Consider the following 16311-nt stretch of genomic DNA (forward strand, 5'->3'; position numbering starts at 1 on the left):
AGTATAAATTTTAATTTGTTAAACATCTTTGGCAGCATTTAGACAACTTAAAGGAAAAAGTCATTGAACAAAAATAGTTTTTTTGTATATATTGAGAAAACTAGTAACGAGATATCCACCGACATCCTAATTAAAGTTAAATAAGGAGTTCATGTCGAGACGCTGGTCATGCTGTTCTTAATGCAATAGGTCACCCAACTAAGTTCATCGTTTGTGAGAAAAAATTTTTTTTCTCTCTTTGCTGTAGTGGGGTGCATCATTTTCATCGGTTTCCATTAAATATAATAGTTATGAAGTACCACAAGAAAAATAATCCAAATCAACAACCATTTATCAATTCTAGAGCTTATTTAAAAAAAAATCTTTTTAAACTTTTTAAAAATTTTTTATTGGTAAATTAGTAGTTTTTAAATATTCTGTTAAATAAACTAATAAGATGAACACAGTAATAAAAACAAAACCAAAAAAGTGAAAATATTTTTTGTATATTATCGAAGCAAACAAATGAAAATATATCTTTAAAAATTACAATTATAAACTAGCTAGATATTTTCTATTTTGGTATCAAATGAACTGCAACAAAATTTTTGTTGAAAAATCTTTTTAAAAGATTTTTTTTTAAAAAAATTTAGGCCTCTAAGTCGATTTTGTCAGTGTAGAAACTTTTAAAAAAGGATTGCGGCTAAACTTCTTCGTGTTTGTTTGAGTCTAAAAGAATTATCGGAATACAAGATTAAATAAGTAATAAATATGATAAATACAGAATAGTCATTATTGAAATGCAAAATATAATTTAAAAAAAAAAAAAAAAGACTATAAAACGTTAAAGGTCCGTTGGAAATAAAAACAAAAACTATGTACAAGTTTTTACAAACCATAGAATCGAAAAACAGTTTTTTCTGCGTGCTACTTTGCTATTGTGAGGGAAACAATATTATGTTTCTTATATATTTACACTTTCAACGTTTGGAAAAAAGAACTGGTAACGATAGAACTCAAAACAATAACAAGAATGAAAAAAATAAATTTGTCGCTTTCTTTACTGTTGTCATAAAAATAATCAACTTCGTTTTTGTTTTTTACTTTCAAAAAACGGCCACAAAACGCGCTAAGAAATGAACACCGTTTTCTTAAGAAAACTACTGCCCAAGTGAATCCGCTAATGAGTATCGTGAGTCAAGTACCCATTTTGAGCTTCAACATTCTTGTTAACATCGTAGCTGCGTTTGAAACTTCGAGCTTTTTCGTAGTATAAAATATACTTGCAAATATACTAAAAGTAAAACAGAAAACAATGCGATAATAATAAAATAGCAGTAAGCATAAATTTGACTTCAAAATGAAAGAAAAAAAAAAAAAAAAAAAAGACTGAGATTTTAGAGAGATTTTAATAACTTAATAGAAAGATAACTGGGTAAGCACCGTCAGGGTAAATACAGCTAAAGAAATTTTGAAATATTAAAGAACGAGTTATTAAGTCGGGTGGTATCAGTTAAGACTACTCGAAGTTTGTTGAGCTTGAGTGATCGTACTCAAGAAGAACTCCAGCATGAGTGACCGTACAAGGTTTTTGGGGACACATCCTGAGGAAGCATTTAAAAGAGCTTGGTTCATAATTCTTTTGTATGAAAAGAATCTTTCGTAGCTTGAGTTTATACAACTGACCAAAAACACACTGATAAAGATCTTTTAGCATTTTTTTCATTAGTCTGCTTTTACTCTTTTACTTAATAAAAGCAGGCGTTTGAGAGAGAATATCGATCCTAAAATGAAGACCAAAAAGAATACAGATTTAAGCAGATAAAATATCCTCAAAATAAAACAACTTACCGCTGATATTGATTCGAACCCCAAACATTTAATACGAAGATCCATGCTAAACAGAAACCTTTTTTTCGTAAGATATACATAAAGAAAAAATGATGCAACAAAAAGGTATAAAAACTTCTACTTTTCCTCTTCTTCATAGTTTTCATAAGTTTTTTTAAAAATGATTTCAGGATTTCAGCATTTTAATGAAATAATTTGATGTTTAAAAATTAATTATTATTAACTATCATATACAAGCAAACCTTACTAGCTATAAAATACCCTCCAAAAGCACCCAACATAAAAAAACTGATGTTAACAGGCAAAACAAAAAAAAAATTATTTGAAACAAAACTAAAAAAAATTACCAAAAAATTATTTGACCATATGTACCAATCCCAGCAAACGTGTGCCACAATGCATGCAGTTGTGTTGTTGGTTGAAGAAGGAGAGGCAAAGTACTACGCACTTCTCTAAACAAACAACCAAAAAAAATAATAAAAAGGTTATCCAGACTTCTCAATTTTTATTCACAAGACAAAATAAGAACTCATATAAGAGAACCAAAAGTCACACAAAATGTATAAACAAAAAACACATCAAACAAAAACACATGTATAAATAGAAAACACATGTAACCTGACTTTAAAGCAAAATTCATTATCAATATTCCACAGAATAAACCCAAAAGCATAGCTAAAAAAAATCACAAGTTAAAAAATTATTCGGCTGACGTTTAATGTGACATTAAATGTTTCATTAACAAAGTTATAAAAATCGTCAGAAAACAATAAAAAGATACCCATGAATAAAAGATACCCTTGAATAGATACCTGGCTGATGATAGCATAAATAATTTTCGATTTCCCTGATATTTGCTAAAATAAAAGAGAAAGTTTCCAACTGAAATGGTTTCATGATCAGACAAAATATATTTTTATTTATGTTAAATACATTGCTGTTACAAATGAATGTAATTTTAAAACTGTTTCAAAAACTATTTATCAATGAAAAAATATATCTTTAAGAGTAAATGTCACTTACAGACAACCTCGGACATTTAATAAAAATAATGAAGTAGCAAGCAGACCATAACTCCACTAAAACAGATTAATCTTAATTAACTATAAAAAAGAAAAGAAAGAAAATCAGGACCATATTTTTCTTTTTTGTAATTTGTAAATAAACCAAAAACTTAAAACCAAACACTTTACCAAGAAAATCAGTGGATTCTCCAATAAGATATATACCTAAATATGTAAGTATAAGTGAAAATATATTTCTAATTACATGTATGAGGTCAGTTAAATCCAGAAGAAAATAAAAACTGCTGCATTGGTTCAGTAGAAAGAATGTGCAGCTTTTTATAGCATCTTTTCCAAAAAACATGTCGTATCAAAGAAACTTAGTACAGATAATTCTAACGAAAAAAATAAGAGGCAATATAACTTTGAGTAACTTTTTAAAAAGAAATTTTGAATTACTATGAACTATAATGATCTAATGTAAATAACATTAAACATTTTTTCTACCAGAGTCACAACTAAGGAAACGATCATTAAAATGGTTGCTTTGCAAATATTGAACTTGTTTTCTTCTCCTTTCATTTCCAATCTAAAAGATTAGAAAATATAAGGCAATATAAGATAAGAAAATGCATGATAACAAAAAAAAAAATAATTACAATAATTGGATAGTTTATGTAGCAAAATTATTTAGCAATCTTTTTTTAAGTAGAATTAATACAAACTAAATTTCAACGTTATAACTTTTTTTTTAAAGTAGTTTATTTTGTGTTTTAATCTTGTCATTTCACTAACTGCAAATTTTGGAGATTTTTATGAGAAATACTTTTTTTAGGGTTTTTAACGACTATTTTAATTTTAGAGAACTGTTATTTCTGAGGAAATAGTTTTAGATATTGGTCTCAATATTTTCATTAGTGTTTTATTACTGAATTTATTTCTGGATACATCAGTTTAAAAAAATAAGAAAATAGTGACTTGCCATTAAAATACACTTACATGCAATATAGCATAATGCATGTGCCATATATCATTGGTAACTCATCCAATAACTAAAACAAAATCATTTAAATTAAAATAAAAAACGCAAAGTTTTGCTGAAGCAAAAATTTGAATGTAGGCATACCTGAGATTGATATAATAGAGTGCAGTGGAAAGCAAATGAACCAAATCCAATTACTTTAACAAAATTTTAAAAGCTCATTAACATTGTTTAATTATACTCTTAATATAATAAATGCAAAAAGGGGTAACTTTTTTAACACCAACAATTTAGCAGCATATAAGATGCTAAACTTTTGATGCTGACATGCACTGTTGCAAAATTTTGAGATATTGATCTACTAACTTACCCAAGAGCACCATTTATACTGGGTGAAAGTAAACATATTCCACTATCAAGAAATACAAATTTTGAAATCTAACCGTGATGTCTGTAGAAATAAATCCATTTTGAAGTTTTGGTTCCTAAGTTTTTAGGCCTGTTCATACGAAAGTGAAAAATTACCATAAAATTCTTAAAATAATTAGCACTTCAATGGAAATTGGTGGGAATGTAATCCATAGGTATGCCTTTACAGTTTCAAGTAAAAATCTTTTGTGGTTCTGAGTTACAGTTGCTTTAAGTGTTCAAAAAAAGTCAAATTTTTACACTTTCACTTTTTTACACTTTCACTTCAAACTGTTTTCTATGACAGCAATTTTATGGAGTCTGTTGATTAGCCAATGTTATATATAAGGTCTATAAGAACTAGGGAGCAACTTTAATCATGTTATTTTTCAATTACCCAAGAAAATCTATGTGAGAAAACCATTTAAAACTACAAAAACTGCTCAAAAAACAAAGAGTAATGCAGCTTTTGATTAAAATGGGTAAGGTTATGGTCAAAAGTTGCCCAGTTTACACCAGTGAATTGATTTCAGCTAGAAAAATGACCGAAAACAAAGAAAAACCAGAAAAAAGTATTTTTTATAAAAATTCTATTGAGATTTTTCCTTTTTTTTGACCTTATGAAATTATAACTGTTGCTTGGTGAAATCTGTAAATTATTTTATATATATAAAGTTACACACAAATGTTTTCAACACAAACAAAAATTAATGAAAAATAAAAAAAAATTTTGGAAAAGAGGAAATTAGATACCTATTAATTTAAAATTTTTTTTACAAGAGAAAAATAAGAAAATCCAGAAAAAGACATGAAGGTGAGAAAGCAATTTATAATTTACATCTTTTTTTCGGCCATTTTTTCCCCTTTAATTGTCTATTTTTGACCATTTCATTGGTTGTTTTTCTTTTGGCTTTATTTTTTAGTCATTTTTTTTTTTTTTTTTTACTTTTTTAACCATTTTGGTATTCATTTCTTTTAGCTTCCTTTTAAGGTCATCATTTTTTGCTAAACTCTTAATTTTATTTTAAATCAAACCATCAAAATGCTGAACATCACCAGAGATCATGAGCAAAGAAAAAAAGTAGTTTGCATGCTTTATTTTAGAAAGTGCTCCAGGCAGCTGACAGCATTTCAAGCAGGTCCAATTTCACAAACTTATGAAATTAATTTTGACATTTGGGATGCAAGAATTCCCCAAGGCATCTGTGAAACCTGTCATTTCATCATGAGGAGGAAAGATGATGGTAAGGATGTTACTCTCCCCAAATTGTTTGACTTCATGTCCACCTATACAGAGTTGAATCGCAGAGACAAGAATGTGGCTACCTGATTTGACAGATTGATCAATTAAAGTTGAATGAGAAACACTAACTTGATGATAAATCACCATCAGTCAGATGCAATAATTGTTTGTGTCCATTAGGCAAAGGGTTTCCTCACAACTGATTAAAAGGCTGCTGAACATATTGTTAAAAATGTGACTGCTGCTAAGCGACACCATCACAAAGGACAGTACTCCTTGTAAAAGCTTACAGAGGACTGTCTTTCCCCATAACTCCGGGTAAATTAAAAAACCATTTAAATTAAGAATCTCAGATAGAAAAAAAACTCAAATAGAAAATACAACAAATAATACTCAGTTCTTCAAATGGTGATTCATCAACAAATCACATTGTTGCCTATCTTGCCAGACCTTACCAACAGAGTTATTTCTGCTCAGAAAGCTTCTTTTAAATTGATTATAAAGCTGGAGATTAATGTTGATTAAGGCTTTTAAAAGGTTTGTCTTGGCATTATTGAGAAGTCACCATTCCAAGGTCAGGAAAAGCTTTTGACACAAAGAATTGCCAGAACCACAATTCTTTTGCTGGGTGTAGTCAACCATTTGTTTAAAACACTCTAGAGCATTTAGTCTGATGCTGACATGTGGCCTTCTTCCCTAACATCAAACAGACTCCATACCATGGAAGGCAATTTACAGAAAATGAATGTCGGAAACTACTCAAAATTGTTGTCTGTCTTCAACAACTAGCAGAATCCAAGTCAGCTTATTGAGTTTTTGGAATCATTGATGCTCTGAGGAAATTTGATTCAGTTCTGAAAAGCTAATTTGGCTCAGTGCTGAAAGCTGAACTTCTATGAAAAAATTGACCAATTCAAAGAATCCTACCTTGCCCTTCCAAGAGCCAGCTTTTGAGCATAAACTTACCCATTTTAATCAAAAGGTGCATTACCTCTATTTACTTATGTAAGCAGTTTTGGTGATTGTGCACATAGAGACATACCTATGAGTTACCAATTTTCACTTTCACATGAACAGGCCTAAAAACCTATGAACCAAAACTTCAATGGATTTGTTTTCGCATTCATCATAGTTAGTTTTTCATAATTTGTTCATCTTGATAGTTGAATATATCTACCCAGTATAGGTGGTGTTCTCAGGTCAGCTAGTAGTGCAATATCTAAATTTTACAACAGTGCAAGCTGTGTTTCCATACATACATACATATATATATATATATATATATATATATATATATATATATATATATATATATATATATATATATATATATATATATATATATATATATATATATATATATATATGGAAACACAAGGGTGTTTTTTGATATCATACTGCATACCCTCTAAAAATGATCACACATATGAAGGTATTCTGTGTGCAAAATATTATCTATAAATATTAAAATTAACCCATCCCTCAAAGACACTCAATTTTTTGATGAAAGCAAACACTTGTACAATACTTTGCTATTACAAAGACTACTAGTAATGCAAAAGAAGTATATATTCTTTATAGTAGCAAATTTTTTCATACACTTTAGTATTTATGAGTCTATCCTACTAACCAAAAAAACCTATGTTTGAGTCCACCCTATTAACAAAAAAAATGTTGGCAATGTAGTCTAAAGAATGACATTAGACATTAAGGATTACTTCATACCTCTTTGGACATCTAGTTGAAAATATTATTGGAGCAGTTACCAGGAGCCCAAGTTTCAAGAGTAAGCATCTTTAAATAGATTGTTTATATTTTGACAATAATGGCAAAAAGCTCTGCAATATGGCACTAGACACAAGGACTTTATACCTCTTATTGGACATCCAGTAGAAGATATTACTGGAGCAAGACTACCAAGTGTGAGCGGTGTACTGAAGAATCTATTTTTCCACATCAAAAAGAAAAAAATGACTGTTTCTGAAAGTGCTAATACCACGCTTAATAATGTGGAACAGTTCTGGCAAAAATGCAGACTGCCGACACAACAGAAGCTTTACATTGTTAAAAAGATTAAAAAACTGTATGAAGAACATCTAAACATCATTAGAAACATGAAAAGAAGCAGCAGTAAAGACAAGATCATACAGGAAAGCTTTGCTGCAAAACTAGATGATTGTTTGACATCAGTAATGCTGACTCTATGCTAATTATAAAAAATGAAAAAGACAGGGAGTTCCTAAGACTGCAGAAAGAGGGAAGAGTAGATTCCATTGGAGGCATAGACAAGACACTGGATGATAAAGAAAGAAGAGCTGAAGAGAAACAAAAGAAAAGTGAAGCCTAGAACATGTCAAGAAAAGAAGAACAAGAGAAACAGTTTGAAAAAGGTGACATTACCAGCAGAAAATTCATCAACTGAGGAAAATTCGGATGATAGTGATGAAGATGAAGTTCAACTTAGTAACAGTAGGCTTAAGAAAATTAGAATATTATCGCAACAAATATGCTCCACATTAGATAGAACAAAAACCAGCATTTAAAAGTCCACAATGATTGTTGCTTCAGTTTTGAATGAAGCTTTTAAATCTGAACAAGCGAGGAGATTTTAGAGACTTAAAGATTAGTGTGTCTAGTTTACAATTGAATATTATGTTTTTACGCATTTAGTGCAAGTTTTTTATCGTCGCATTTGATTTTGCTAGTTAGTATATTCAGATGGATCATTTATAGTCATTTTAAAAAATAAACTCGTATGTAAATAAATGAAAATCTACAGCCAATTTTGTATTATCTAAAAGCACTGTGCATTGAGTGAATCAAGAACAAAGCAAAAACAGAGCTCATCAAATTAAAGTTTCTTTTATTCCATCAAAGTGTGTGGTACAACTTCAAATGATCTAGTGGAGCGCCTGCCAGAACTGCTGACTTCACTTGCTGATGGAAATATGAAGCTGCTAGGGGTTCCAGCTCTTTCATGAGGAACTGAAAAGGATACCAGTCAGGCTGTATATGAATTGCTTCATTCTTGGAATGCACATTCAGAGGGTACTGGCATGTGCTTTGATACAACAGCAGCCAAAACTGGATGCAAAGCAGGGGCAGCAACACTGATAGAAGAGCTGCTAGGGAGAAATTTATTCTAGCTAAGCTGTAGACACCACATGATGGAAGTCTTGCTTTCTGATATCTTCACAATATGCTTTGGACCCTTATCTGGTGCAGACATACCTATGTTCAAGAGATTTAAACAAGCCTGGTCTACGCTTAATCATCAGATTAAAAAAGACACAGCACAGCCTCTGATACTAGCCACAGCTGAGGTGAGACACTTCTTCACACACCAGTTGAAATTTCACATTCCAGAGATGATTATCTTGAACTTCTACAGCTTGCAGCTCTAGCAGTTGGAATTGAGTTGGAAGTAAGCTACACTGCTAATTTCAGTGATTTTTACTTCAAAAGTTGTAAAAACATAAAGGTTTATAAAATTCACCGATTTCTAGGTGACAAGCAGAAGACCAGGAGCATCCCATTGAACCCACTAGATGGCTAAAGCCATTTGTTCACTCAAGATGGAACTTCTGAAAGGAAACAAAACTACTATTGTGCTAATTAGGAAACAGGTGAAGTCTATCAGTCAATTGAATTGGTTTGTTGTGTCTATGTATCTAGAGTCATGATTTACATGCAACACAGCAGCTGATGCTCCTCTGAATGATGTACTCCTGATACAGTGTTTGAAGGCATATGAAGACAAGCAAATCCAAGAAGCAGGACTGAAGATGATGTTTTGTCATTCCTGGTATTTGAGCCCAGAGCTGGCATCACTATGTTTGTTCTCACAGAAAATTTAAGTAGTCCGGAAAACAACACTTGTCAATACCATGACACCAGAGAGGGGAGCTCACTTGATCAAGAGATTGCCAGCATGCATTGAGGACTTACAGCTGTTGTCATCATTCTTCAGTATGCTAGGCTTTAATGACAGCTTCCTGCATGTCAGCCCTGATATTTGGCCAGAACAACCATCATATCTTGAAGCAGCCAAGGTGATTGCACACCTCCCATGTGTAAATGATCGTGCAGAGCGAGGGGTTGCAATTATTGAGGAGTTTAATTCATCTTGCAAAGATGAAGAACAAAAACAATTTCTGCTGCAAGTTGTTGAAAAACACAGAAAAGAACTTTGTTCTTCTAATCGCATTGATCTGCTTCACATATAATATCATTGACTTTACTTTCATAAGTTTTAGTTTAAATACTTGTTTAATTTACATACTGTTACAATTTTAAATAATATGGCATTACATAATAATTATGCTATAAATTTCAGGAAAAAAAAAAAGATTTTGTTAGCGCAAAACATGTCATTTTTGGTATTTTATAACTGGATAAATGTTTGTTTTTGAGGGATCATTTAATATTATTATGTGATCGGAAAAATATTTAGAAATGGAAGTCAATTGGTATGTTAGATCATTTTGAAAGGATTTGCAATATGATTTTCAAACATTTCAAACATTTATATATATATATATATATATATATATATATATATATATATATATATATATATATATATATATATATATATATATATATATATGGAAATGGTAATGGTGGGAACTGGGATTATCTCCTTTTCCTTAACTAGATATTGAAAAGGAAAGAAAATGGAAAATAAATACGAACTGGAAAAACATTTTTTACAGGGTGAGGCAGCAAAACTTAGAACATCTTGAACATTTTTTTAAAAATTTATTCTTAATTGCTACTTTTTCTTTTTCAGATTAAAAAATTAGTTTTTAAAGTAGTTTTAATGATAGGATTATCTACTGATTGGGCTAAACACTTTCCAGTTGGAAATAATTTAAGAAATATTTAATGAATGAATTCCTAATAATTTAAGAAACATTTAATGAATGAATTCCTAAATTGTTTTTTAATGACATTCTATATACATAGATTTAATTGTATTGGTGTTTTATTAACACTATCAGTTTATCAGTCCAAATTGAGTAAAAAATTGATTATCAGAAAAACGTTTTGGGAGTTTTTCTTCAAAATCCAACTAACTCCCATTTTAAAATTGTTATTTTTACATCACTGATTGTCTTCAGAAACATCTTTTAACATTTATTAACAAATACAGCAAAGCAGTTATCTTTTTGGCATATTTGGCAATAATCTACACTCCAAGAAGACAAAGGAATGATAGAATCAACATGACATCAAAATCATCCTGAAAGATGTGAACCCTCCTAACTACCCTGAGTAGCTCATATCATGGATTACTGGGCAATAAACTTCCATATAAAAAAAATTTGATATTTATTACTTGTTATATCTGACCTAACTATTACTAATTATATCCGACCAGAAAGTTTTTTGCCCAATTAATATGTTCAGTTAGGAAGCTAAAAGACTTGCTTATGTAGTATGTATGCATGTATGTATGTATGTATGTATGTATGTATGTATGTATGTATGTATGTATGTATGTATGTATGTATGTATGTATGTATGTATGTATGTATGTATGTATGTATGTATGTATGTGTGTATGTATGTATGTATGTGTGTGTATGTATGTATATATGTATATATGTATATATGTGTATACACACACACACACACACACACAAACACACACACACACACACACACACACACACACACACACACACACACACACACACACACACACACACACACACATATATATATAATTTCACTTATGTATAACTTTTATCACATAATTTATGTAACTATATTTATATATCTAAGATATAAATATAGTTATATAAATTAAATAACAAAAATTATATATTAAATGATTTAGATAAATGCTCACAAATAATATAGATATTAATATAAAGTTAAAAACTCATACTCATTAATGCAAAGAAAGCAGCAATGAAACGGTCCTCAGCAAGATGGTATTTCCACAAACGATGTGCAACAAGCATTGGAGGGAAGATCATCACCCAATTGCTAATGGTATTCCCTGTACATTTTACATAGTTTAAACATCATTAAGTTTTAAGTCTTTATTGGATAAGATATAAGTATATTAAACTGTTGATTTTATTTAAGCAATTGTAAAAATTTCACATACATCACTCTGCGGTGTTAGACAACAAGGTTTCAATTAAATGTTATGTTAAACATGACCTACACAAAAGTTTTAAGTTTTATGAAGCTGAAAAGACTATACAAATGCCAAATTTCAATTAAACATGAACATTTAATTGTTCATCTGAAAACCTCTATACACTCTTTAAAATATTATTTTATTTATGATAGTGCTTTACTAGACAATAAGTATATATAACTCAACTAACTCATAAAGAAGATGCTTAATTTTTGAAATATATTAGAATTAAATTTAATTTAACCTACTTACAAAATTCTCCAACAGCATACGTAACAACATAATTTTCCTCACACCAGTCCATTGTTGATGTAGGAAAACCATATATTCCACTAACATATTCACGTATCATTGGAGGTCCCATTGTTTTTCCCTCACTAAATATTTAAGAAAAAGCACTGAAAATATTGAAACTTCATACTTTATAATATACACTATATATGATGACACTGAATAATCCAACATACATCCTTAACAGTTATATTACGACACTAACAACACTTGAAGTTTTTCTTTTCAAAACTGACTAAAGTGCTTAAGTGAAACTTATATAGTGCTCAAAATATATATATATATTTATATTTAATTACAATATATAAAAATCTTTCATAATTTATAAATAAATTGTAATTTTAGATTTAATAATGCTCAGCTTTTTATTTATTTACTAAAAACTTGCTGAACTAACACTCATCAGATTAAGTTAAACATGCGAACTTTATCCTAAACATCAATAAATATACAACGATGACAAAGTATTTTATATAGCTAGTCTACCGTAATTAAGCTAATTAAGTTTACCGATTTGTTATAACAATCTAATTTCACAGCTACATACTTATTCATGATGTATTGTTCTATAGCTTATGTCATACAATTAACTATACATAATCCGGATTAAAAAACTATAAGTGTGGATTAAAATAATAATAATTTAAAAAATTAGTAGTTGTCAGAAAAGAAACAGCTAAATCTTTAAAACTTTGAGTAAACTTATTGTTTTGAATATCTTGGTTTGCTCGTTTTTACGAGTGTTACACTGTTTAGAGTATCGAAAACTGCTTCTAAGAATTGTTGTTACAGAAGTGCCGTTCTTTAATAAATCAATAATAGTTTGTTATTTCGGCTACGGCACGTTGTGACAGGGAAATTTACACCTGCTAATACTAACGATTACATCAAAGCAAGCTTCTGCTCTGGAAATTTGGACAGTGTCTATCTGATATAAGTAATTTTCTGTCCTTAAAAGACGAATTAAAGAAAGAATGCAACTATTTTTTTTTTAATAGCCCACTGCTTTGACTGTTTATAAAGTGGAAGCTCTTCGAACACACGTAATTTCTAAAACTGAAAAAAAGAAAAAAACAAAGAAATATGACTTATACATCCAGTTTTTTAGGATCAATCAAGTCTAAGAATAAGATTTTATGCTACTTTTCTTTAATTGTCAATTTTTACATCTTAACTATTGGAACAATAGATACGGTTTTCTATGCACCTTTCCTCTGCAAGATCTCACCAACCGGGAAAAATCATTTTCTTATATAATCTTACTAAAAATCCTTTTTTTTATATAATCTCACTAAAAATCTTTTTTTTTTTGTTTTTTGGTTTCCGTCAAATATGATTTGCGATTAATCAGTGTTAATCGTTAACTGGTCCTTGTCGATTATCTAATAAGTAAAAATACCATGTGAGCTTATTGTTTTTACCGCAAACGATCAGATAATTCCGCTTATAGCTATGAAAAACTCTTTTATATTTGGTTAAAGTTTAGAAATGGTCCTCAGACTTCAAAGTTTTACATGGGAAATTCAAATCATACTTCATCTCTATTTTTGATAATGACTATTTATGGATGGCATTTAATCATACTATTTAATGCAATCAATTTATTCTTATCATTAAATATTGTTAAATATCTGTAACAGGACAACTCTTTCATAATGGATACTTTTTATGAATTACTCATTGTCGCGAGTCATAAGAAGTAGATTAGAAGAAGATAGATCATCATCAATAATAAATAGATCATAAGAGATTCTTATGACTATAATTATCGAGAATAATAAATACAAATGAATAAATCATGATTGAAATAAATAACTTTTTTAAGCACATGGCAAGTAATGCAGCTCCAAAGTATTCAAAACACTGGTATCAATCGATTGCATTAAAACATAACGTTTTAAAATTTAATGCCACAAGGTACTACTGTATTATATTATTACTACTTATATTAAGCAGCGGCGTTTTGATTTTTCGTTGATAACGAATAAAGAATAACTTTCTATATCAGTCTTTTAAAATAAACCGAGTTTTCTGAGGTTTAATAAAATTGAACTTTTTATGGGTTTAAAATGCAAAATGGGCTAAAATCCTCTCAAAATCTTAAACAATATTTTCGGTCCCTGGGCCTATTTTATTTCGTTATCTTTAACTTTTCCACAAATTATCAGAAGTTCTCAGCAAAATTTTTATATATTCGAATGTTTTGATAACATTCCATTTTCTAAAATTAGTTGATTGTTTACTTCAAATGCGAAAATACGGCAGTCGACAAACGAAGACTTACAGTGAGCAAAAAAATTAATCATGCAGCCAATAGAAATTAATAAAAATTCATTTTTCTCAAAAAGTATAAACTTTTTTGAAAAACTAATTTCACCAAAAGATAGCGCTTAAAAAATACATTAAAAATCATATGTTTGAAAATAAAAAAATTGAATTTGTTATATTTAAAAAAATAAAGAACTAACTTTATTGAAAATTCCTGACAAAAAAATTAATCATGCAACAAGAAAATTCGAATGGTAAGTATCAAAAATTATATTATATTTAATTATATTATTTATTTATGTTAATTTAAACTATATATTTATATCAATAAACTTTCCAGCAATGACCAGCGTTGAAAATATAAAATCTAAAAGAAGCTACACATCTCATTCGATCGGACTTCGTGCACGAGTAATTGCGTTATGGCAAGATGGCCAAAGCCAAAGATCAATGGCTAAAACGCTATGTATATCGCCTGCAACCGTTCAATCCATCGAGGAATAGTTTAAAAAAGTTGGAAACCTCGAAATTCAACCTGGAAGAGGACGCAAACGAAAGACTACGGCGCGTCAAGATCGATCTTTGATCAAAAGATTCGAAATTAATCCAAGATCTTCAAAAACAGCAGCAGTAAAAGAGTTGGAGGAGAGTTTTGGATTGTCTCTCCCACCGCAAACAATTAGAAATCGCTTGCATGAAGCGAATTTACATGGACGAACACCACGCAACAAGCCGTATATGAGCCCAATCAATAGAAAGAAGCCGCTCGAATGGGCAAAAAAGTACGTGGATAAGCCACAAGAGTTCTGGGACTCAGTCATTTGGTCTGACGAGTCGAAATTCAATTTATTTGGCTCTGATGGAGTTGTAAAGATATGGAGGAAGCCAGAAGAAAAGCTTCAATTGAAGTGTTTGAATGCCACAGTTAATCGCGGTGGCGGTAATATTATGGTCTGGGGATGTATGGCAGCGAGCGGAGTCGGGAAATTGGCGTTTTTTTATTAGAGAATGGATCAATATTTATCTAAATCAATTCTGCAAGATAATTTAAGTTCATCTGCAGAAATTGTCGGGTTGAAAGATAATTTTATCTTTCAACACGACAATGATCCTAAGCATACGGCTCGTTCGGTCGTCGAATATTTAAAAGTTTCAGGGTTCAAAATGCTCAAATGGGTTGCTCAATCACCAGACTTAAACCCAATCGAGCATCTTTGGGCTTATGTCGAGAAAAAATTAAAAGATCGGCGAATTTCGAAGAAAGCCGATCTGAAAAACTTAATTTCGAGTTTTTGGTCGGAAATCGGGTCAGATATTACCAGAAACTTGGTAAATTCAATGCCTAGACGTTGTTTAGCCGTCATTCAATCAAATGGTGGACCTACGCGTTATTAATTTTATATTAATTTTCTTTATTTTTAATTTAATTTAATTTTTTATATTATGCATGTTTAATTTTTTTGCCTTGGTTTTTTGATTTTTTATTTCTTTTGTAATTTTTCGTAACTTATATTATTATTTTGTAATTTTTTAGTTCCTTTTTCGATAGATTTATATATAAATTTAAATTATTTAATATAAAAATCATAAATTTTAACTTAATTTAGTTTAAATTCAGTTTTAAAAAGTTTTTACTATGGTGCATGATTAATTTTTTTGCTCACTGTACATGCAAATCTATTTTAGAAAAATGCATAACATTAAAAGACCTGGTAAAAAGAATGTCTAGCAAATAGGTTGCCCAAAATTATGGTGTTCCAAAGACTACAATATTAACCTGAGGTAAGAATAAAGACAAACTATTGATCTTGCTTAAAAAAATGGCACGTAATCTAAACGGAAGAAACTTCATACTGGTTAATTTTAAAAACATAACTAAATTTGTTAGCACTTTTGAACAACTGTTATAGAAGATAAATAAACTAGATTTAGACTTTTTTTTAGTATGAGGCGGAGCACCATACTGGGTCCACACATAATTCCCTTTAGGGAGTTCACCTTCAACCATGGCAAAACTTTGTACCGTAGGACCTTATAATAAACTTCAGCTCCCACTTTTTCAACAAGTTTAAAAAAATGGAGAGGTGTCTTTTTTCCGTTAGATACCATAGCTCCCAGAACTATGACT

General features: G+C 29.9%; 1 protein-coding gene across 2 annotated transcripts; it reads right to left on the minus strand.

Annotated features, from left to right (window-relative positions):
- Nucleotides 1-365: 365 nt before the first annotated feature.
- On the minus strand, nucleotides 366-12035 carry LOC145191059 (alkaline ceramidase 3-like). 2 transcript variants are annotated; one of them, XM_090067021.1, is made up of 12 exons: nucleotides 11877-12035; nucleotides 11364-11477; nucleotides 3961-4013; nucleotides 3834-3886; nucleotides 3342-3423; nucleotides 3024-3059; nucleotides 2854-2909; nucleotides 2643-2687; nucleotides 2449-2505; nucleotides 2178-2282; nucleotides 1831-1876; nucleotides 366-1273 (listed from the first exon to the last, which is right to left on the minus strand). In XM_090067021.1, exons 1-12 carry the CDS (start codon nucleotides 11986-11988, stop codon nucleotides 1160-1162), a joined length of 873 nt encoding a protein of 290 aa, XP_089923147.1. In that variant the 5' UTR covers nucleotides 11989-12035; the 3' UTR covers nucleotides 366-1159. The 2 variants fall into 2 exon arrangements, with proteins under 2 accessions (XP_089923147.1, XP_089923148.1); XM_090067022.1 differs by lacking the exon at nucleotides 11877-12035 and adding an exon at nucleotides 11589-11644.
- Nucleotides 12036-16311: the final 4276 nt, after the last annotated feature.

The sequence above is a fragment of the Hydra viridissima genome, unplaced genomic scaffold, assembly GCF_058129835.1.
Source record: "Hydra viridissima isolate aposymbiotic clone 2 unplaced genomic scaffold, HvirCarnegie_v1 scaffold_11, whole genome shotgun sequence".
Taxonomy (NCBI): domain Eukaryota; kingdom Metazoa; phylum Cnidaria; class Hydrozoa; order Anthoathecata; family Hydridae; genus Hydra; species Hydra viridissima.

What these genes read in the sequence shown, in the direction of transcription:
- LOC145191059 (XM_090067021.1), bottom strand. Translation starts at nt 11,988, where the DNA reads ATGGGACCTCCAATGATACGTGAATATGTTAGTGGAATATATGGTTTT. An exon ending in CTCTATTATATCAATCTCAG is followed by an intron (nt 3,887 to 3,960) that starts GTATGCCTACAT and finishes ATTTTGTTTTAG; the next exon opens with TTATTGGATGAGTTACCAAT. An exon ending in TGCATTATGCTATATTGCAT is followed by an intron (nt 3,424 to 3,833) that starts GTAAGTGTATTT and finishes CTAATCTTTTAG; the next exon opens with ATTGGAAATGAAAGGAGAAG.